General features: G+C 39.3%; 1 protein-coding gene across 3 annotated transcripts in view; it reads left to right on the forward strand.

The window, feature by feature from the left end:
- The window catches only part of LOC132833420 (WD repeat-containing protein 7), a 673,682-nt gene that overhangs the window by 504,213 nt on the left and 144,743 nt on the right, over positions 1–24,726 (forward strand). For all 3 annotated transcript variants that reach the window (XM_060851797.1, XM_060851713.1, XM_060851878.1), the window contains 2 exons: positions 11,503–11,620; positions 18,839–18,988. In XM_060851797.1, the coding sequence (XP_060707780.1) occupies positions 11,503–11,620; positions 18,839–18,988 (268 nt within the window). The remainder of the gene's footprint in view (positions 1–11,502; positions 11,621–18,838; positions 18,989–24,726) is intronic.

Consider the following 24,726-nt stretch of genomic DNA (forward strand, 5'->3'; position numbering starts at 1 on the left):
GAATAGACTGGGGCTATTTTTCATGGAGTGCCGGAGGCTGAAGGATGACCTTATGGATGCTTATAAATCATGAGGGGCATGGATCGGGTGAATAGCCAAGGTCATTTTCTCATTGTAGCAGAGCCCAAATCTAGAGGGCATAGGTTTCAGGTCAAAAGTGAATATTTAAAAGGATCTATGGAGCAACTTTTTCACACAGCTGGTGGTGCATGTATGGATTGAGCTGCCAGAGAACTGGTGGAGACTGGTACAATTGCAACATTTAAAAGGCATCTGGATGGGTAAATGAATAGCAAGGATTGAGGGGGATATGGGCCAACCGCTGGCAAATGGGAATAGATTAATTTAGAATATCTGGTTGACATGGACGACTTGGACCAAAAGGTCTGTTTCCGTGCTATATATCTCTTTGACTCTATAACACCCTTACATTTGTCCAGATTCGAGACTATCTGCCATTTCTCTGCCCAACTTTCCAGTTGATCTTTATCTTGTTGTTTCATTTATATCATTTCTCACTATCAGCAACTCAATCTTCATGTCATTTGCAGACTTACTGATCAGACCATCAATGTTTCATCCAACTCATCTATATATATTTGTATATCTCTAACAACAGACAACCCTGCACTGATACTTGTGGAGCACCACTGGGTGACAGACCTCCAGTCAGAAAATACGCTCCACAACTACAGCTTGTTTTTATGGCCATGCCATTTTTCTATACAACTTGCCAACACACCATGGATTCCTTGAGATTTGATCTTCTGGACTAGTTGAACATAAGAGATCTTGTCAAATGCTTTAGTAGACAACATCTACTGCCTTACCCTCATCAATCATCTTTGTCAAAAAACTCAATCACATTTGTGAGGCAAGACCTCCCTTGCATAAAATCATGCTAACTATCCCTAAAAGGTCCATTATTTTCCAAATGCAAGTAACTCCTCTCCCTAAGAACCTTCACCAAGAATTACCCGACCACTGATGTATAATTTCCTGGATTATCTCCTATATTCCTTCTTGAACAAAGGAATCAAATGGGCTATTCTCCAGTCTCCTAGCTAAATAGGATACAGCCTCTGTCAAGGCCTCAGTAATCTCCTCCCTTGCTGCCTTCAGTATTCTCTGTTAGATCCCATTAGGCAGTGGGGATTTATCCACCTTAATGACACCCAACACCACTACCTTCTTACTATCAACATGTCTTAGTGTAACAACAAGCCCTTGTCTAATCTTGCCATCATTCATGTCTTTGTCCTTGCTGAATAAAAGTATTCAATGAGAACCATGTTCACTTCCTATGGCTTTATGCACAAATTCCCCCCTTTGTCCTTAAGTGGACATACCCTTTCCCTAGTTTCCCTCTTGCTCCTAATAAATGTATAAACTGGCATGGGATTCTCCTTAATCCTACTTGTTAAGGCCATTTCATGGTCCTTTATAATCGAGGGCCTAGTTTTTGTTTAACCTAAACCTTGTGACAACACGAGGTAAACCCTCCTGCTTAAGTTAAGTCAGCAACACAGAAAAGATTTATCCCATGCAGTAATCTGTGAAAATTCGGCGGGCCAAGAACTATTTAAAGTAAAAATCAACAACTTTATTTCTTAAAGTATAACTGAGAATGATTAACTATCAACTATTTACAACTCCTTCCTCTAACCTATCTTTTACTTTCCCCTCCACAATACTGGCCTGATAAAAAAAATCCCAATTAAGATTTACAAAACTAAACTTCTTATCTCAAAACCAGACAGTTTTCAGTTCTTCTGTGTTCCTGTCTTTTCTTTTTCTTGGGGATTCTGCTTCACAGATTACTGATTGATAAAGGTACCTTTAAGAGAGCTATTATTCAGGCAGCCTCCACATGCTGGTGGCTTGGCACTTCCTCCTCCTAACTGTTCAATTTTCCCTGGTCTTTTAAACCTGCCCCCTCAAAAGCATTGGATTGTGTCATTGGCTTTTAAGATTGTCAATATACTCAATTCAAACTTGATTGGAATTTAGAATTTTTTGGGGGTATAATTTAAACTGATTGGCCAAATTCAATTTTTTTTTGTCTCCTAGCAATTCAGCCAGTGCTATCTGTTCTGAACCAAATGTTACATTGTAAATTCCCCAACACTCTGTGTGCTTGCCAAGTCCTTCACTCTCTTAAAGGTACAGTGCACTTCTACACCTTCATAACAGTGCTTCCTTCGTCTTTTTAACTAAACTTACAACATCCCTCATCATCTTTAGTTCCTGGAACTTGCAATCATTATTTTTCATGCTGGTCCTGAACTCTCATCAAATGGCTTTCAAAAAGACTCCTATATGTCTCATTGGATTTACCTTGAAAACAGCTACCCCCGAGCCTGTTATAATTAGCACTTTCACCTGAATGACAGTCTTATCTTTCTCTACAACTACCTTATTCTACAACTATCTTAAAACTTGCAGAATTATCATCACTGATTCCAAAATGCTCCCACATTGACACTTTGATCACCTGGTAAAGCTTATTCCCAGTACAAGTCCAATAGGGTCCCTTCCCTCATTGCACTATCTATGTAGAATCTACATGGGTTTCCTTCAGGTGCTCCAGTTTCATCTCTCAGTCCAAAGATGTGCAAGTTAGGTGGATTGGCCATGTTAAATTTCTTATAGTGTCCAGAGATGTGCAGGCTAGGTGGATTAGCTATGGGAAAGGTAGGGTTACAGTGATAGGATAAGGGGAAGTTATTAGATTCCCTGCAACTGGAAACAGGCCCTTCAGCCCAACAAGTCCACACTGACCCTCTGAAGACTAACCCACCCAGACCCATTCCCCTCTGACTAATGCGCCTAACACACTATGGACAATTTAGCATTGCCAATTCACATCTTTGGACTGTGGGAGGAAACCGGAGCACCCGGAGGAAACTCACGCTGACACGGGGAGACTGGGTGGATGCTGTTCAGAGGGCCAGTGTGAATTCAGTAGACCAAATGGCCTGCTTTCATTCTGAAGGGATTCTGTGAATGCACCAAATAAATTCTGTATGCACCAAATAAATTCTGTTGCATCTAAGTCGCTGGCACTAAGGATGTCCCAGTGAATATTAGGGAAATTAAATAGATCTGGCCCCACTTGTTCTTCCAACTAGACTTATTTGATTTAGTCTCTCGCTTCTCTGCAAACACACCTCATGCTGACCGACCACCCTAGTTCCTACCAACCCCTTCCCCAGTCACGCTAGTTCAAACTCTCCCAAGTGGCTGTCGCAAAACTCGCTGCAAGTATATTGGCATCCCTCCAGTTAAGTGCAAGCTGTCCTTTTTGCACATTCCCTGAAAGAGATCTCAATGATCCAGGTATCTGAATTCCTCCCTAATGCACAACTGTTTAGCCATGCATTCAACTGTATAATTTTTCTATTTCTCACCTCACTAGCATGTGGCACCTGGAGTACTCTTGAGACTACAACCTCAGAGGTCCAGCTTTTCAACTTCCTACTTAATTCCCTAAATTGCCTTTGTAGGACCCCACCTCCTTCCAGCCTGTGTTGTTAATACCACTGTGGACCAGAAGCTCTGGCTGCTCACCCTCCAAAATATCATGTGCATGCTTAGAGACATGCCCGATCCTGGCACCAGGGAGGCAACACAACATCCTGGAATTTTGCTCGAGGCCACCGAAATGCTATCTGTGTTCCAGACTATAGAGTCCGCTATCACTACTGCTCACTCTTCAACCCTGCCTGCTGTACAACAATGCTGTTTCTTTCCCCTGAAAGTCCATTCCCCCAACAATATCCAAAACAATATGCCTGTTTGAGAGGAGAATGGCCACTGGGGACGGCTGTGCTGTGTGAGCACATGTACCTCACCCAACTATTTTTTCTATCTGCTTAGCCCTTATTAGTGGTATGACCAATTCGTTAAACATGTTATCCATGTTATTCTTGACCTCATAGATGCTCCATAGTGAGTCCATCCATAGCTCCTGAACTAATAAACTGATATTTGTTTACGAGGCCAGACCTGGACATTAATTGCAAGCTGATTCTTGTTGAAAGTGCTCTGACGCTGCAAAGGCATTATGCTCAAACAGATGGCAGATGTTTAATGATAACAGCGGCCTCAAGGGGAGATAAGTCTAACAAAAGGAAATCTCAGTTTTAGGTAGTTTTTGAACTGTATTTAAATCAGAACGATTGTGGCTATGACAATGGAGATTTGATTGCTGCCTGGTTGTCGTCTTATTATCATCTTATTGAAAGTGCAGAGAGTAGAGCCTCGGTTAGAAAAACTAAATCAATATTCTTTGAACCTGCTGGAAGATATCTACATGCATGTGTCTTTAGAAAGCAAGTATGATACAATCCCATGTGCCTGTGATGTTACAGATTGTAGAATCTCCTTCAGTGAACTGGCCAGTCACATCTCATTTTTCTTCCCCCTTTTGATTTAAAATCATCATAAAATCCCTACAGTATGGAAACAGGCCATTTGGCCCAACAAGTCCACACCAACCCTCCAAAGAGTAATCTGACCCATTCCCATAACCTATTATTCTATATTTACTCCTGAATAATGCGTCTAACCTACAAATGCCTGAACACTGTGGGCAATTCAGCATGGCCAATTCACCTAACCTGCACATCTTTGGATTATGGGAGGAAACTCACACAGACACAGGGAGAATGTGTAAACTCCACACAGTAACCCAAGGCTGGAATTGAACTTGGGTCCCTGGCACTGTGAGGCAGCAGTGCTAACCACTGAGCCACCGTGCTGACCCAATTTAATCCATAATTATGTCTTTTTGCCTGTCTGTTTTTTGTGAAAGTTTGGTACAGGAATCAAAAATGATTTCGTTTAATCATAGACATTAGTTTATGTTATGGTTCAACTTTACTCTGCTAAAGCTACAGTATTATAAATAAATTGTTAAATCATTTTGTTTATGCTATAAACCTGATGTATAGTATTAGTTATTCATAGACTCTGGTACTGATTTATCAACAAACCTAGTTATGAACCATTGGGGTCAACTTTGAGGGGTTATTGAACATTTTAATTTTACTGTATTATAAGGAGACATTTAATTTTGCTGTCTGTCTCCGTTGTCATAATACTACTCATGCATTCAATCTGGTATCAGATTGAACAAACACCTAGATCATTGGGATTTGAGATCTATCCTTCAAGGATATGAGTGTACTGGTCTGTTACCATTGCTATATCCTTCAAACAGTCCTCTAAACTGTTCTTAAATGTGATTTCTGCTTCACTCACTAACAGCATTAGTGTGTTCTCCACAGCCTCAACATTGCTTTAAAATAAGTTGTTTGTGCTGTTCTCTGTCTTCACTCTCTCATATTGATCCTGTAGGTCCCTTGTTTTAAGCTATTCTCAACTTCGCCTACTTAACTGCTAATAATTTTAACAGTTCCAACAAATGACCCATGTAACCTCAACTGACCTGGAGAAGATAGCCCTACTCTTGTGTTGCTGAGAAATAATACACTTCTGGGGATGCTTTCCATCTTGTATGCATCAGGACAATTTGCAACAAGCACCAATGAAAAGAGAAAATGCTGTATGAGAAGAGTGCTGATTGGTTAGAACATTGACTATGATTGCTAGAAGCATGATCATGGGTAATTTGTCAGTTAGGTGATGACTGGCAGTTAACTGCCAGCTTTGTTTAAATTTAAAGCAGGTAGGTTGACTCTGATTAGTTGAAGCATTTTCCTTAGAAATGAACCAGAGAAGGGCTGTAGTTGAAACAAGCATAATGTGTGTTTGTGTTCTTTCCTTATGCAAAGAACAGGACACTATATATTAATATGTGTAGTTTCCAGTATGTAAAAGTGTGCCAAACAGTGAGCTGTCAAAAATCGTTGGTAAATGAGCCTTTTTTTCAACAAGACTCCTGTTCTGTGCTACCAAATGGCTATTTGGTCCTAACTATGAAACATTTCTTCATATATCTCTCTTCTCATTCCAGACATAACCTTTGTACTATCTCATTTGTCTCTCTTTTGTCTCACTTTTACTATGGTATGAAATCCTGAACTGTACAGAGTGCCAACTCTGATCTTATTAAGTTTTCATACTAATATACCATTACATTTTGGCTTACATATTGTCTGTTACTTCCTTTAACATTGAATATTCCATTAGCTTTGTTTAATGGCCTCTTAAGATCCTGCTTTAAAATTCATATGAACTTGAGTTCCCAAATCCCAACACTATTCTGCATCACCCAAAATAATGATGATCACTTATTTTCTTAACCAGATAGGCCATGCCACGCTTCCTGAAGTTGGCATCCTTCTGCCACTTGTTAAATTTTTATTAATAACATCTTGCTTACAACTAGTTGGGTTGAGTTTCCTACTGTACATGTATTCCTCCTGTGACCTTTTATGTTTTAAATGTCGTCTTTATTCATTGTCAATCTTGATCAATCTTCTTTCTCATAGCTTTTATTCTCCCCCTTCTCTCTATCTATAACTTGCCATCTATTGCTAATGCATGCCTAACTGAATGGCTCATCTCATTTTTCCCATCAACTTTCATCCCCACCCAACTCACCTCCATAAGCTGAGTTTTTTTTTAATGCAACTGCACTTTAGGAAAAATGTTGTGAAACTTGAAAGGCTTCAGGAAAGATTCACAAGGATGTCGCCAGGGTTGAAGGGTTTGACCTTAATGGAGAGGCTGAATAGGCTGGCGCTATTTTCCCTGGTGTCGGAGGCTGCAGAGTGTCCTTATAAACGTTTCTAAAATCATAAAGGACATGGGAGTGTGAATAGTCAAAGTCTTTTTCCCAGGTTAGGGAAGTCCAAAACTAGAAGGCATATGTTTAAGTGAGAGGGAAAGATTTAAAACGGACATAAGGGGTAACCTTTTCACCCAGAGTGTGGTGTGTGTATGGAACGACCTGCCATATGGTGGAAGTGGGCTCAATTAAACCATTTAAAAGGCATCTGGATGGGTATATGAATAGGAAGGGTTTAGAGGGACCTGGGCCAAATGTTGGCAAATGGGACTAGATTAATTTAGGATATCTGGTCAGTGTGGTTAAGCTGAACTGAAGGGTCTGTTTCTGTGCTGTGCATTTCAGTGTTCCATATGCCAGTTCACATTTGTTGGTAACAATTTACTCTGGGCATTACTGCTCAGGTCTGTTATCCTAAGTTCTTCCGATCTACACATGGTCATCATTCCCTCTTTTATGACAGCCAGCTCCTGACCACCCAGTGTGTAAACACCCGCTGAAGCCTGGATTTTCTTCCTTGAAGCAGATAATGGGAATGGCAGAATTCCCAGTTTTGCCAGCTTTCCTCAGGCGAAAGTGTCTGCAAAGACAGAATCTTCATTGGGTGGTCAAATCTAGTTGATGGCATGCTGAGGCTTGATTTGGAGATGCCGGTGTTGGACTGGGGTGTACACAGTTAAAAATCACACAACACCAGGTTATAGTCCAACAGATTTAATTGGAAGCACACTAGCTTTCGGAGCGACGCTCCTTCATCAGGTTTAGGGCCCACTCTAAGGCTTGTGCATTGAAAAAAGACTTTTTTTTATAACATAGTGGAAAGTTATGAATGAATGTCTGCTTTGTTTTTGCATCAGTTTTTTTACATATCTTATTCAACTCCGTGAAAATCTGGGCTGCAAAGCTTCCTCCTAAAATGCCTGTACCCCTCTGATACATACATTTGTCTCCAATTTTGCCTTGTGTCATGGGATCTTGAGTTCAGGTAATTTCAGTGAAAGCATTTCCTTAAGATTGGTTCATTAGTGCGTATGTTTAGACCCAGAAACCATCACAGATTTTTTAAAAAATGTTTCACTCTTATTAGTTAAAAGCAGGAATAACTGAAATTGGCAAAATAAGCTTCCAAATACTAGAAAAGTACGAATCATCCAAAAATTTGATTTTTGGGAGTTAGTAAATGTCCAATCATTGATCAGTTATTGTTGTGCCCCACAAATGTTTTTTTGGTTCATTAGTTTATTCTGACTTGTTTGATGATTTTGGAAGGCTTTATAAAGGAAAACTATATTTTGTGCCTAAAAGATGCTTTCTGTCATTGTGCTTTAATAATAAAGATTTTTGTTTTGTACAGAATGACTAGCTGTGTGTTTTAAAATGAGGGGTTTTTTTTCCACTGGACAGATGAACACTGCAACAATAGGCAGCATGCTTTCGTGTTTTGCCTATTACGAAGTTCAAAGAAGAACCCTGCTATGCAATATTTTATGCTTTTTTGCTTTCACAAAAAAAGAGGATGGTGGGAGGTTGCAAGAGGCTTTGAAAATGTTTGTAGCATATGCCACCAAACTGGTGGACTGCAGCTTTCCAGAGACATCTTGAATGCCCTGTATACTGTTTATTAATAGGACAAATTATAGCAGGTCAGTCTTGACTGACTCTTCCAACTGATCACATGAAACCTGATCCTTGGATTTATGATGTTAGCTTTCTTAATTCTTATCCTCTATTTAATTTTGAAATAGTTTGAGCATGCTATAACATAAACAATATGCATATAATCCGAAATGCAGCCACTTCAGAAATACAAAGTGCTATCATGCAAGACAATTGGTTCCTAAATGTTTTAGCACCATGTTGTTTAAGTTAAAAATATATACAGCCAATATAATGAAGAGTCATCAGAAATTACTTTGAATATGGTGAGCATTCTTTGCTCCGCGATTACATTTTGACATTTTCTCATTTATTGTTTTTATTAAATAGAATGGGGGAATGAATTGGTCATTTCAAACTTTCCAAAGCAAGTCCCTTTAACGCAGTCTGCATAACCATTATCAGAACATAATTCCTATTCGCTTTTTATCTGACCATAATAATGATTGAAAATGTTATCAAGAATTAATTCAGATCCTTGGACTTTTGTGATACCTTTTTAAAGAAACTTGGAAGAAAAACTGAAATGGTCAAGTATGTTCAGTGATGGCTACTTTAGATGACTGTCTACTTGGAGTTTGCACATTTTCTCCATCTCTGTATGGGTTTTGGCTGGGTGCTCTAGTTTCCTGTCGCAGTCCAAAGATGTGCAGATTAGCTGGATTGCCCATGGCAAATGCAGGATTACAGGATAGGATTGGGGGGTGAAATGGTGGAGGTGGGATGCTCTTCCAAGGGTTAGTATGAACCCAATGGGTTGAATGGCCTGCTTCTACACTGTAGGGATTCTATGATTACATGCAAAGTAGAATTGCACAGATTATAATTTATTAATTATATTATTTTAAATTTATTTTTAGAAATGTCAAATGAGCGATATTGTGCCAGCAAGTTATTTAGAAAAATATATACTTATAGTACTTTTGTATTGCTTTGGTACAGCTAGTTATAATTTTAGAGCCATTGTATATATCCTGATGAGACTAATAGAACAGAACTGCTTTGCATTTTTAAATTGTTTAAATCAAAAGGTGTGGCGCTGGAAAAGCACAGCAGGTCAGGCAGCATCTAAGGAGAAGGAGAGTTGACGTTTCAGTCATTCGCCTTTCATCAGGAATGCAGAGGGCAAGAGGACTTAGAGATAAATAGGAGGGTGGGGCTAGGGGAAGTTAGGTGGGAGGTAATTGTGGAAAAGCACAGCAGGTCATTTCCCTTGTGTGGTGCCACCATTAAATATTCTGTACATGTAGATTCTATTATGCAATTTCATTCGAGATAATGCTTTAAGTAGAACGGAATTGGTCATTATCTCTTCATATGGGGCAATCTAGAAAGAAAGATGATAGTTTTAGGATAAGCAGTAGCAGATTTAAAACAGAGATGACAAAAAATTATTTCTTTCAAAGGGTCATGAATCTTTGGAAGTCATTGTCCCAGAGTATGCTGGTTACTGAGCAGAGGTATGAAGTAAATTTAAGGAGGAGGTGGATAGCTGTTTAATCAGTAATAGGTTGAAGGGTTATGGAAAGCAGGTAGGAAAATGGAGTTGAAACCAACCATGCTGACCAGATATCCCAACCTAATCTAGTCCCATTTGCCAGCACTTGGCCCATACCCCTCTAATTCCTTCCTATTCATACACACATCCAGATGCCTTTCAAATGTTGCAATTGTACCAGCCTCCATCACTTCCTCTGGCAGCTCATTTCATTCATTCACCACCTTTTGCGTGAAAATGTTGCCCTTAGATCCCTTTTATATCTTTCCCTCTCACCCTAAACCAATACCCTCTTGTTCTGGACTCCCCCACCCCAGCGAAAAGACTGTCTATTTACCGTATCCTGATTTTGTAAACCTCTATAAGGTCACCCCTCAGCCCCCGACACTCCAGGAAAAATAGCCTCAGCCCATTCAGCCTCTCTGTATAGCTCAAATCCTCCAAACCCAGGCAACATGCTTGTAAATCTTTTCTGAACTCTTTCAAGTTACACAGCATCCTTCCAATAGTCCTTATAAAAGAGTTTTTAATTGCAATCTGCATTTGAATTATTGATGGCTTGAATATCTCTTTAAAGTCTAAATAATGCTACTGTGCTAAAAATTTGCAAATCCACCTCTAACCTTCAATTAAAATCTGAGTCGGTTTTTACAACTTATGACCAATTCGTTAATGTATTCCTATAGCATTTTCAGTCCAAACTAAAATAAAAGAAATTTCAGCAGAAAATACTGAACATAAATAGCAGGTTTAAGATTTTTAATATTTTTAGGTGCTAGCTTTCAGATAGAGTCATATAGTCATGTGGCACTGAAGCAAATCCTTTGGTCCAACAAGTCTGCACCAACCATACATCCCAATCTGACCTAGTCCCATTTACCAGCATTTGGCCCATACCCCTCTAAACCCTTCCTATTTTTATATCGATCCAGATGCCTTTTAAATGTTGTAATTGTACCAGTCTCCGTCACCTCCTCTGGCAGCTCATTCGAGATATCCACCATCATCTGCAAGAAGGAGTTACCCCTCAGTTCCTTTTTAAGTCTTTCCTAAGGTATTAGAACATTGTGATTTTTTAATCTATCTGATGCACATGAGAATAATTCTGCTAGTTAAGCAAGAGTTGCAACTTCTCTTAACCTTGGTATTTAATGTTCAATTTTTGAAGGATTTATTGTTCAAAATACATCACATAGCTATTAGATATGAATTGATATGACCAGAGAAAAATACTTTTGAAGAATATTATTCCTAAATAGTTAATAAAGTGTTGTAAACAAAATAGTGTTTTAATATTCTGTTGTCAGAGATAAACATGATATTTTCGATCAAACACTTTAATTTGTTAATATGCCCCTTTTGGATGTTAAGCAGATGGGCTGTATTTTGATATGTGTAATTACTGGACATATAGGTGATGTCGAGTCCCTCAAAATTCTCATCACACTGCCTTGTAGCAGTCCATTATTTTCAAACTGTTTAACTGATTTAGTTGACCATGAAATGGCATTATAAACTGACAATCTTTTCACCCTTAGTTTCTCAATGTGTTTTCTTTCTCCCTCTCTCCCTCCCCTTTGATCCTGTTTAGCATAACAATGGGACTGCCGCTCAGCCCAGCAGCTGACTCCGCCCGCTCAGCACGTCATGCTCTTTCACTTATTGCTACAGCCAGACCACCAGCTTTCATAACTACTATTGCACGTGAGGTGAGTCATTGTGCTGTGTCCCGCAAACTACAGCTATTAATCAGTGATTTCATACCCCATTTTTCATTGGCAATCCTGATGAGCCCCCTTGGAAAACGTGTTGTTCGAACTGAGATTTTTCTTTAAATCTTACATTGTTTTCTGCAAAAGCAATTTGATGACATACTTAATTTAGAATCATATGTTGGTTTTTAGGCCCTTCTATTATTTTAGCTTCCGAAGTAGAATTAGAAAATAGTCTTTTTGATACAACTATTATTGGGTTATCTTTGCATCAGTGGTTATGCATTGAAATAAAGGAAACAAAATGGAAACATTTAATTTGTTCCTGGTTATTACTTGCACAAATTTTGCATGCAGTAAAGATGACAAAACAAAACTGGAAATATAACATAATTCTACTGAGTACAATGAAAAAATACTGAACGTTGCCTTTGAATTAAAAGTCATTCCCACATTTTGAAAATATAACTTTAAGCTTGTTTCAGTATTGCAGCATTAGCTAATCATTTGTCAGTTCAAGTTCCATGTATAATCAGTGCATTTTGCTTGATTATCTACTTTTGCTAGGAGGTGAATTTAACAAACTGTGATATAATCCAAGATGTTCAACAGATTGCACTGTGAGAAGGTTGCCATCATCTACCCATATATCTCTACACATTTCTGCAATAATGATCTTGGGTTTAAATAAAATCTTATTTTCTGAGTTTACCAGATATTAATCAATTATTTTTAATTGGAAGTTCAATTTCATCTCAAATATACCATTTCCTGGCAATTCATCTAAATGTTATCTTAAATCACTGACGTGAACTTGATTGCTTAAAAATTCATCCTTGTTTTGAATCAAAATCCACTAATGTGATTATGATGCATTTTCATTCCTCCTCAATATCTCTACAGCCTTTGAGGCTGGGAATGCCCTCCCTTGATTCATTCCTCCCTAAATCCATGCATTTCCCTGTCTTTCTTTAAACCCGTTCAACTATGACCAATATTAGGAGAGTGATCAAATCTTCACCAAAAATAAGAACACAGAGTCAAGGATGGGTTCAACCTGTACGTTGTGAGAATAATGCTTAAAATGTATATGATACTATTATTTTTTGTTCAATACAGTGCAATTTCTGTTTAGTCATCATGGAAATTTGATGTGATAATCAGCTTTATTCTATCACACAACTCCAGGTTATAGTCCAACAGGTTTATTTGGAGCACTGCTCCTTAATCAAGTGGTTGTGGAGTATAAGATCATAGGACACAGAATTTATAGCAAAAGTTTATAGTGAGATGGAACTGAAATTATATATTGAAAAATACTTTTTCTACGTCTCTCATCTTTTAGAAAGGGCATGTTGGTTTCAATTCTTTTGTATGTAAATCCCAGAACTTTTTAAAAGTTATAGTCTCAAATGAACTTTAACAGTAGGTGTCATGTTGGCCCAGATAATGCGTCGACGATGTGAGGTGCCCTGTGTGAGGCTGTCCCTGCTCCAATGTTCAGACTGATTCTGATCTAAAAAAGGGACTTACAGAATCTTACATAGATTCATGCAGTTTTTGAGCAAAGTAAAATGTAATTCTGCAAGTACAAATTCACCCCACTAACGTGGTGCAGTGCAGTGGGGTCACCTGTAGTGTGACATGAACCTGAAGTTCCACTTGAGGCCATCCCCATGGCTAACTAACTTGGCTATCGCCTCTGTTTGGCTGCTTTGTGTTGTTATCTGTCCCGAAGTCCGCCTTCAGAGGACGGTCACCTCAAGGTCTGAGGTCGAATATCCCAGACCACTGAAATGTTCTCCGACTGGTAGGGAACACTCCAGCCTGTTGATTGTTGTGCAGTGTCCATTCATCCATTGCCGTAGCCTCTGCTCAGTCTCACCAATGTACTATGCTAGTTTGTGGGGTGAATTTGTACTTGCAGAATTATATTTTGTTTTGCTCAAAAGCTGCATGGATTCATGTAAGCTTCTGTAAATCCCTTTTTTAGAATCAGTCTGAACATTGGGGCATCAGCAGCCTCACACAGGGCACCTCACATCTTCAATGCATTATCTGGACCAACATGGCACCTATTGTTAAAGTTCACTGAAGAATGTAACTTTAAGAAAGTTCTGGGATTTACACACAAAAGAACGGCAACCAACATGCCCTTTCTAAAAGATGAGAGACTTAACAAACAATCCAGGTCTTTTTCAGTATATAATTTCAGTTACATCACACTACAAACTTTTGCTATAAACTCTGTGTCCTACAATCTTATACCCCACAACCACCTGATGAAGGAGCAGTGCTCCAAAAGCCAGTGCTTCCAAATAAACCTGTTGAACTATAAAGTGGTGTTGTGTGATTTTTAACTTTGTACATCCCAGTCCAACACCGGCACTTCCAAATCACAGCTTTATTTTAGATTTCCCATTTACAATATGCATCATTCATTAATTATCAGGTAACAATCTGTCCTTCCCTTTGAATTCAAGACATTGTTCTGAATCGTCAGGACAAAACCCAGGGAGTTGTACTCAATACTGTTATTGCAAAACCAGAAGGTGATAATCCCGTTATGTCCTGAAAGATGAGTCTCAGCAAAAATCATTAATATGAGACATCATAAAATGCTTATAGCGCAGAATTAAAAATCACACAACACCAAGTCATAATCTAGCAGGTTTATTTAGAAGTACTAGCTTTTGGAGCGCTGTTCCTTCAACAGGTAGCTGTGGCGCAGGATCGTAAGACACAGAATTTACAGCAAAAGATAGCAGTGTCATCTTTGACACTGGGATCTTTGATATAAATCTTGTACTTTATGATCATGCTTTACAGCTACCTGATGAAGGAACTATGCTCCGAAACCTAGAACTTCCAAATAAACCTGTTGGACTGTGATATATCAACCCCTTCTGCCAATAGAGAATATGGTTATTCCTAATATCTTTCCAAAGATGGGCAACAAAAAACACCCAGTCCTATCATGGCAACTCTGTTGTTCCTTACATTAATTCTGTCCTTGTTTCCAGTAAGAAATCATTCTTTATTCTGTACAGTAATATTATCCTTAGTCAATACTTCACCCCTCTTCCATTCTTTCCTTTGTCTCATTCCTAATATTTTCTGTCCAGGATTATTTGCTATACAATCCTTCTCTTTCTTTGAGCCAGATCTTTGGTATTGTCAAAGCATCATATTCCCACGTGCCTACAGTGCACCAGCCTTATTCACCATATCCTATGCATTCACACAAATGCACAAGAAATCAATTTAGGCCTTATTGGCCAATTTAGGCATTTCCTCTTAATCATCCCATTTCTAATATTTCATACTGTAATGCTCCCTCTCTCTTGTTTTTCTCTTTAATGTTAGCTCCTGGTTTCTATGTCTCTTCTATGTTAGTTTAAACTCTTCCCCTGTACCCCTAGTAAATCATCATACAATGATATTTGTGCCACCTCTGCCTAGGTGTCTCCTGTCTGGCCTGTGTAGATCTGCTATCTCCCCCAGAACCAGTCTCAGTATCCAGGAAGGAGTTGTTTCCAATGAGCACAGTTGATGATCAATGAATAACCCCAATAGTGGTGATTAGCCATTCAGAGTAAACCTGAAATGGTTAATAATTTAGTTTTAGCATTCGCAGAATATGGGCTGAGGAGCGTATTGTGGTTTTTACACAGCATACTGATGGAGTGTCTGAATTGCACTTTCGCACTGCAGCTATTCAACAGGATAGCTTACTACAATTTTAATCAGCTGAGCAGTCCTGCTTAGGGTACCTAATTTGGGGTGAAAACTGTCTTCTGGGATATTTTGGAATGACCACCTTTTGATTTAGTGAACATTTGATTATCGTGATCACTTTAGTACCTGTCCAAATCAATCACAGTAACTAGATTCCACTATATCTCAACATTCTATTAGCTCTTCTAATTGATTCACCATTTTCCCTAGGCATTGGAAGTGATGAGTCTATTGCTATTCCCAGGTCCCTTTCAAAATCTCTTTCTGCTAATTCACGTATATTTTTCAAGCAATCTATTACTTCAGATTTTGATACTGTAATATCATTGTTACATTCGTGGATATATTTCATTGACTAATAATCCAGATGGGTTAAAGTCCCACCATGGCAGCTAAGGAATTAAAGTTCTGTTGATTAAATAAATAAAATAGAATTAAAGTTCAGTATCAGTAATGGTGAACATAAATTTATTGGATTACTGTAAATGTCCATTTGGTACATTAATGTCCATTAGGGGAGGAAATTTGCTTTCCCTATCCATTTTAGGCTTGTATATTACTCCAAACCTGCTGTAATATTGTTGATTCTGAATTCTTCCTTGATGTGGCCTAACAAACTGCTCAGAATCAAACTACCCATCAGCGGTTCAAGAAGATTGCTCACCACCACCTTTTTCAAGGGCACTTCACAATGAGTAATAAAATTTTAGCCTCAGAAGCGATGTTTAGTTCTCATGACACAACTTTCAAAAACTTAAACTTTATTTACTATTTGTCAGCCTTGTTGCAAAACCATTTAAACACTTCTCTTCATTTTAAAAGAGTCAACATGCTAACATGTTTGATATCAGATCATTAATTTGGATCGCACATCTGATTTCCAAATGCTGACTGCCAGCTGCAGTGCCACTAACTGTACCACCATGCTGGCATGACTTTATATGTTTTTAATGATGTTTTCTCATATTTTAAAATCTATTTTTTTTAACCAACACCACCTTATCTGATCTGGTGTTATACCCTGTTTTATTGCATTGTCATTCTTGTTACATTCAATTTGTAATCCACAAGGTCCTACAAGTAACAGTGAAATAACTGACCAATTAAATAATTTCAGTGTTATTGACTGAAGGACAAATATTAATAAAGACAATGAACAAATTCTCCTGCTCTCTTTGTATAGTGTTGTGGGTTATTTGAAAGACAATACCTTGAACAGTACAGCATTTCCTCAGAGCGACATGGGTAGGTCAGCTGAGATTATATAACCCAAATCCATGGAGAACACTCACTCTCATTCTGACGTGCTCGATAAATGTTAGGTTTACTTAATGCCCACTGTGTATCCTTCTTGTAGTATATGGTTTCATTTTGGCCAGAGACCCATAACAAGAATTTGTGTTTGAATGTTGTCTTTTACACATCGAAACATCCAAAGGCACATTACAGATGGTTTATCAAACAAAATTTGTCACTGTTGGATTAGGAGTTATTAGGGTAGCTTCTTGAACCTCAAAGTTTTAAGGACTGTGTTAAAAATAGTTGTGACGTGGACAAGCAGAGAAGATTTAGGAATGCAATCCAGAACTAAATGCTAGGCGGCTGAAGGCATTGTTCTTCATGATTATTGATTCTTGTCAGCATCCATTTGTTAACAGAGCCATTTTTGTGTCTTTAGATTTTGTGATCAAATCAGTTTTCATATTTGAGTCATAAAGTCATAGAGTTATACAGCATGGAAACCGACCCTTCGGTCCAACTTGTCCATGCCGACCAGATATCCTAAACTGAACAAGTCCCATTTGCCAACAAATGGCCCATATCCTTCTCAACCCTTCCATTCATGTACCCATGCCGAGGCCTTCTAAATTGAACCCACCTCCACCACATCCTCTGGCAACTCGTTCCATACACGTACCACCCTCTGGGTGGAAAAAGATTCCCCTCAATTCCTTTTTTTTAATTTTTCCCCTCTCACCTTAAACCTGTGCCCTTAGTTTTGGACTTCCCTACCTTGGGGATAAAGATCTTGGCTATTCACCTTATCTATGCCCCTGGCGATTCTATAAACCTTTGTAAAGACACCCCTCAGGCTTTATCGCTCCAGGGAAAATAGCCCCAGTTTATTCAGCCCTCCAACTCTGGCAACATTCTTGTAAATCTTCTCTGAACCCTTTCAAGTTTCACAACATCCTTCTTAGAGCAGGGAGACCTAAAGTGCATGTAGCATTCCAAAAGTGGCCTCATCAATGTCCTGTACAGCAGCAACATGACCTCCCAATTCCAATACTCTATGTATGACCAATAAAGCCAAGCATACCAAACAGTTGCTTCACTATCCTGTCTATCTGCAACTCCTACCTTTCTCTTCTTTTCTGATTTCTGTTTCTTTGGTTAAGCTTAATAAATTTGCATCATCTGATTAACATGTCACTGCTTCAAGAATAAAGAACATTACGGCACAGGAACAGGCCTTTCGGCCCTCCAAGCCTGCGCCGATAAATTTGTTTTCTCACGATTTCACCAGAAGGCAGAGCTATTTTTTTTTAAAGGAAACCTTATATTGAAGTTAGAAATTCTTTATTTACTTCTATCTTCATAATTTTGTCCTTGACCTCATCTCTTTCTTCTGCAGTTGAAACTTGAAAGTCATTCCTTCATTATATCCAGGCTTCCCTATTCTCACACCTTGTGGAAACTTCATACACTCTTCCCTCTATACCTTTGTATTGATGCAACATTTTGTGTCCCTCGTGTCTTCATCACTGTATCCCAATTATCCATCACCCTTCTATTTGTTCACCCCAGTTGGCTATCAGTTAAGCAGCTGCAAATGTGTTGCTGGTCAAAGCACAGCAGGTTAGGCAGCATCTCAGGAATAGAGAATTCGACGTTTCGAGCATAAGCCCTTCATCAGGAAAACTAGCAGCACCTCAACTTCAAAATTCCCCCAACACTTGTTTTCAAGTCTCTGCATGACCATGTTCTCCTCTCTCTCTATAAAGCTCAGCCTGCCAACCTTCCAAAATGCCTGCACTTCTCGAATTCCAGTCTCTTGAGTATTTTGTATTAGCTGCCCAGTCCTTGGGCTTTGAAATTCATTCCCTAAACCACTCTGGCTCTCAATCTCACTTTCTTCCTTTCAGACAATCCTTAAAAACTGCCTTTTTGTCAGAGGTTTTGGTCTTCTGCTTTAGTTATTTTCTCTTGGTTCTTGATGTCATATTATCTTTAAAGATACAAAAATGGATGTTTTAGGATTTTATTATTATGTTAAATTTGCTGTTTAAATGCCAAGTTATTAAGAAAAATCAATTGTTACTATCTAATGTAACTATTTTTTAGGGAAACATAATTAACACCGGGAAATTGTGAAATGTTTATTCATTGGTATTTAATTCTTTTAAAATAGATCATTTAGTTTTTTTTTATCTTGATTCTAATGTCTTGATTACTTTGTGCATGATTCCTTTGTAGGTCCATAGACACACAGCTTTAGCAGCCAATACACAGTCTCAACCCAATGTGCACACCAGTATCTTGGCTCGCGCAAAGAGTGAAATTCTGCGGGTGATTGAGATACTGATCGAGAAAATGCCAACAGATGTAGTTGACCTTCTTGTTGAGGTAAGCAGTTTTGTTTGGATATTTTCAAGGCTGATACAATAACTGAGTTGAGTGCAATGGTTGTCACTAGGAACAATGCGACGGGTAAGCTGAAAGGTCTGAAGGTAGATAAACCACCCAGACCAGATTGACTACCCTCCCCAGCGTTCTAAAGGAGAAAGCTGAGGAAATTGTAGAGGCATTGGTGGTGATCTTTCAAGAATTACTGGAGTCAAGGAGGGCCCCAGTTGGGTCAGCACGGCTTTATCAAGGAGATGTCAGGGCTGACAAATCTGTTAAAATTCTTTGAGAAGGTTAGTCAAAGGGAACCAGTGGATGTGATCTATTTCAATTTCCAGAAGACTTTGACAAAGTGTCTCATAAGAGGCTGCAAAGTAAGATAAGAGCCCACAGTGTTACAGGCAAGGTACTGGCTTAGAGGACACTGGCAAAAGGCAGAGTAGGGATAAAGGAGTCTTTTTCAGGGGTCAGTGTTGGGACCACAACTATTCGCATTATATTTAACAATCTGGACAAAGAAACAGAGGACATTATTCCTACATTTTTAGGTGACACAAAGATAGTTGGAGGGGCAGGTCGTGTTGAGGATGTGGGGAGACTTCGGAAGTAGTGGAACAGGTTAGAAGAGTGAGCAAAGAAATTATATGGAATACAATATGTGAAAGTGTGAGGTTATAGATTTTGATATGGAGAACAAAGGTGTAGACTATTCTCTTAACAGGGAAAGGCTTTAAAAAATCTGAAGCATAAGGGACTTGGGAGTCTTAGTTCAGGATTCTCTTAAGTCTAACATGCAGGTTCAGTTGGCAGTTACAAAGGCAAATGCAATGTTAACATTCATTTCAAGAAGGCTAGAACACAAGAGTAGAAATGTACTACTGAGGCTGTAAAAGGCTCTAGTCAGACCACATTGGAATATTATGAGCAGTTTTGAGCCTTGTATCTATGAAAGGATGTGCTGGCCTTGGATGCGACCAGAGGAGGTTGCAGAATAGTGGGGTGAAGATTGAGGATCTGAAAAATGTGTTGCTGGAAAAGCGCAGCAGGTCAGGCAGCATCCAAGAAGCAGGAGAATCGACGTTTTGGGCATAAGCCCTGAAAAACGGCTTATGCCCGAAACGTCAATTCTCCTGCTCCTTGGATGCTGCCTGACCTGCTGCGCTTTTCCAGCAACACATTTTTCAGCTCTGATCTCCAGCATCTGCAGTCCTCACTTTCTCCTGAAGGTTGAGGACTCTGGATCTGTACTTGATGGAGTTTGGAAGACGGGGATCTTGTTGAAACTTACAGATATTGGGAGGCTCTGATCGAGTGGACATGGAGAGGATGTTTCCATTAGTAGGAGAGACTAGGACCTGAGGGCACAGCCTGAGAGTGAATTGAGATGAAGAGGATTTTCTTCACCCAGAGGGTGATTAATCTGTGGAACTCTTTGCTTCAAAGGGCTGTAGAGGCTGAGTCATTGAGTATGTTTGAGACAGAGATAGGTTCTTGATTCATAAGAAGGCCAAGGTTTACAGGAAGAAGGCAGGAGAGAATGAGCACATCAGCCATGATCGAGTGGAGGAGCAAACCCAGTGGGACAAATGGCCTAATTGTAATCTGATACTTTACAGTCTTATGGTCTTAGTTTTTCAAGTGAATCAGAAATTATAATGTTTTCAAAGCTACTGGTTTTCAGAGTTTTGGAAACAAAAGTAAATTGAGTGATGCCTTGTGAGGGTGAGATAAACCTCTTAAGAAAAAGCACAAACCTCATGGAATTAGTGGACTTCTCTTAATTGCAAAATTCTCATGTTTTAAGCTTGATGTTTCCATTTTGAGTGTTTTTTTTTCTTTTTTAAATTTGTCCTTTTCATTTTAATAACTTTGCATATTGCAGTTTCTACAGCTGACTTTTGAAATTGTAACTATTGGAATAGATATAGGAGATATTAAAGTTATTTGGATTTCAAGACTGTGTTTGATAGTAAGTTAGTGAGCAATGTTATTCTGGCATTCTGGGAAATATACTGGCGTGGGTTGAGAATTAGTTGACATACAGAAAACAGACAGTGGGAATAAGTGGGTCTTTTTCCGAGTGCCAGGCAATAACTAATGGGGTACCCATCTGTGCTTTGGCCCCAGTTGTTCACAATATGCATAAATGACTTGGATGATAGAACTTTGTGCAATATTTCCAAATTTGCTAAAGATCCAAAACTGAGTGAGTTAACAGGAGGATGCAAAGAGGCTTCAAGTTGATTTGGACAAGTTAAATGAGAGAGCAAACATATAGCAGATGCATTACCACGGCTAACCTGTCTTCCAGTCTTTCATAAGAAAGTGTCAAACTTCCAGTTTATTATGGTATAATGCATCTGCCGTGAGTTTGCGCACTCGTTTAATTTCTCCAGATCATCTTGAAGCCTCCTTGCATCCTGTTTTTCATACTGAAGTGTATTATTTAAATGCTGATCCATTGAGAAGCGTGGATGTACAAAGGGATCTGAGTGTCCTTGTAATTTAGTCAATCAAGGTAGCCAAGCAGGTATAGTAAACAATTAAGAAAGCAAATGGTGTATTGGCCTTCACTGCAAGAGGGTTTGAGTTCAGAAGTAGGGATGTCTTACTGCAGATATACAGGAACAAAAACAGAAATTGCTGGAAAAGCTGAGCAGGCAGCATCTGTGGAGAGAATTCAGATTTAATGATCTGGGTCGTGTAACCCTTCCTCAGAATGCAAATAAACAGGCCTTGCTGAGACCACACCTGGGATATTGCATGTAGTTTGGCTTTCCCTATCCAAGCAACTTAAAAATCACTCAACACAGTTGAACTACAACCTGGTGTTGCGTAATTTTAAACTTTGAGATGGGTTGAGAGTGTGTTGCTGGAAAAGCACGGCAGGTCAGGCAGCATCCAAGGAGCAGGAAAATCGACGTTTCAGGCCAGAGCCTTTCATCAGGAATGAGGCTGAGAGCCTCGGGGGTGGAGAGATAAATGTTTTTAAATGATTTTAAACTTTGTCCACTCTAGTCCAACACCAGCACCTCCACATCATTTCTAAGAAAGGATATACTTGCCATAGGGGGTTGACAATGGAGATTCACTAAGTTGATACCAGGGATGACAGAACTGCACCACAAGGAGCAATTAGTTCGATTAGGCCTATATGCATTAGAGATTTTTTAACAAATTAATTTGCAGGATGAAGGAGTTGCTGGCTAGGTCAGTATTTGTTGCCTGACCCAAGTTTCCCAGTGGGCAGTTAAGAGTTAACCACTTTGCTGTGGGTCTGGAGTCACTTGCAGGCCAGGCTAGGTAAGGTTGGCAGTTTCTTTCCCTAAAGGACATTAGTGATCCAGATGAGCATTTCCTGACAATTAGTAATGGTTTCATGGTCATTAGAACTCTCAACTACAGATTTTTAATTGAATTCAAATTCCACCAGCTGCCACGGCAGGATTCAAATCCAAGTCTCCAGAACAATACCTGGGTCTCAGGACTAACAGTCCAGCAATAATACCACTTAGGCCATTGCCTCCCCTGCTGCCTCACAGCGCCAGAGACCCGGGTTCATTTCCGCTTCAGGCGACTCACTGTGTGGAGTTTGCACATTCTCCCATGTCTGCGTGGGTTTCCTCCAGGTGCTCTGGTTTCCTCCCACAATCCAAAAATGTGCAGGTGAGGTGAGTTGGCCATGCTAAATTGCCCGTGGTGTTAGGTGTAGGGGAATGGGTCTGGGTGGGTTGCGCTTCGGCGGGTTGGTGTGGACTTGTTGGGCCGAAGGGCCTGTTTCCACGCTGTAAGTAATCTAATCTTTAAAAAAATCTAACAATGCTGTGCAGCCTAAATGCAGAGAGGCTGTTTTCTCTCTTTGGTGAGTATAGAACCAGGGAACACAGTCTGAATATTCAGGATGAATCATGTCGGACCTTGATGAGGAGAAATATAATCACTCAAAAGGTAGTGAACATGTGGAATTCTCTTCATGCGAAGGCTATGGAAGCCAAGTAACTGAATATATTCATGAAACTGGTAGATATATTTCTGCATTTTAAAGATATTGAGACAGAGAATCAACCATGATCATATTGAATGGCAGGACAGGCTCAAAAGGCTGAATGGCCGACACCTCCTCTCTCTCTGTTTCTATGGTTCCCATACATGAGGGAGTAGGCCGACAGATATCTTAGCAACATCTGTCTGATCAGTCTAAGTTGTGTTTAACTTCAGTCGAAGTGTAGGCATCTTTTCTGTCACAGGAGTTATTCTTTTGTCAGAAAAGAGGATATTCTCCCTCAATGTTTTCAATCTGGTAAGATTTATATTCTGCATTAATGCTGTATTTAGTTCTAATCTAAATTACGCAGTTGCCCTGTTTGATGTTAGAGTCTGTGGAAAGTGAACTGGGATGTCTGCAGTAGATAGGCACAAACTGCCATTGAACAGAGCCTACTCTTTCTGAAAATAATGCAACCATTTCGTTTGACTTCTTAAACTGGCTACCACCAATATGCGTTCCATCGAACATCCGCAAACCCTTATCTCCTGCTAGAGGTCAGAAAGTGAACAGTTTATTGAAGAATGCAGGAAGAATGAAGACTCCAATGTGACAATAATTCTCCTCAAACCCTTTGTGAAAAATGCCTGGTGGTTAGCAAAGGACGCTGACTTCACACACTCAACTAGAACTTTTACAAACTCCTATGCTGCCTGTAATTAACTGAGCAACAACTACAACACTGTCAACACTGATACGGTCATTTCACAATCTTATTAAACTCAACGGTATAGGTCGACAAGGAAAATAAGTGGACAGCAGAAACAGTCCTTATGGCAAAATGTCAGAACAGACAGATTTGTCAAATCATTCCACATAAAGACAGTACCAGTATTCTAACATATGCCATGATTGGCAAACCAGTAGGAATTTACCCAGATTTCCTACAAATATTCGGATGACACAAAGGAAATGGCTAACAAAGCTGTTTACTAACATCCATAACATAGACTCTATTCTAAACATGCCACACCAATCCAAGATGGTTGCCATTGCAAGCTCGGGAAGCCACTCAACAAACCACACAGCATAAAGCACCTATAGCTGATCCACTTGAGGAAATTGGAAATAAAAAGTATTTTTGAATGTGTTGAACTTCAAAGTGACCTGGGTGTCCTTGTTCATGCGGTGATAGAAGTTAACATGCAGGCTCAGCAAGCAATTAAAAAGGCAAATGACATGTGAACAGTTACTACAGAGTGATTTGAGTACCAGAGTATAGAGCCTGGGTGAGACCTGGACTGTTGTGCACAGTCTTAGTCTCCTAACATACAGAGTCATAGAGATTTACAGCACTGAAGCAAACCCTTTGGTCCAATTTTTCCATGTTAACCATATTTCCTAAACTGATCCAGACCCATTTGCCAGCATTTGGCCTACATCCCTCTAAACCTTTCCTACTTATGTACCTTGCGTACCCAGTATATGGAAAAAGTGAGAACTGCAAATGCTGGAGATCAGAGCTGAAAAATAAGCTTATGCCCAAAACATCGATTCCTTGGATGCTGCTTGACCTGCTGCGCTTTTCCAGCAACACATTTTTCGCATACAGTATGTGTCCTCCTTATTCTTCCAAACAAAATGCATTAATCTCTCACTTAACTTTATTGAAATTCATTAGTTTCTCATGTGTCCATTCTGCAATTGTATTCATGTAATTTGTGGAAACAGTACTACTAAACAACAAAGTTGG

Source organism: Hemiscyllium ocellatum, chromosome 1 (genome assembly GCF_020745735.1).
Source record: "Hemiscyllium ocellatum isolate sHemOce1 chromosome 1, sHemOce1.pat.X.cur, whole genome shotgun sequence".
In the NCBI taxonomy this organism is placed as follows: domain Eukaryota; kingdom Metazoa; phylum Chordata; class Chondrichthyes; order Orectolobiformes; family Hemiscylliidae; genus Hemiscyllium; species Hemiscyllium ocellatum.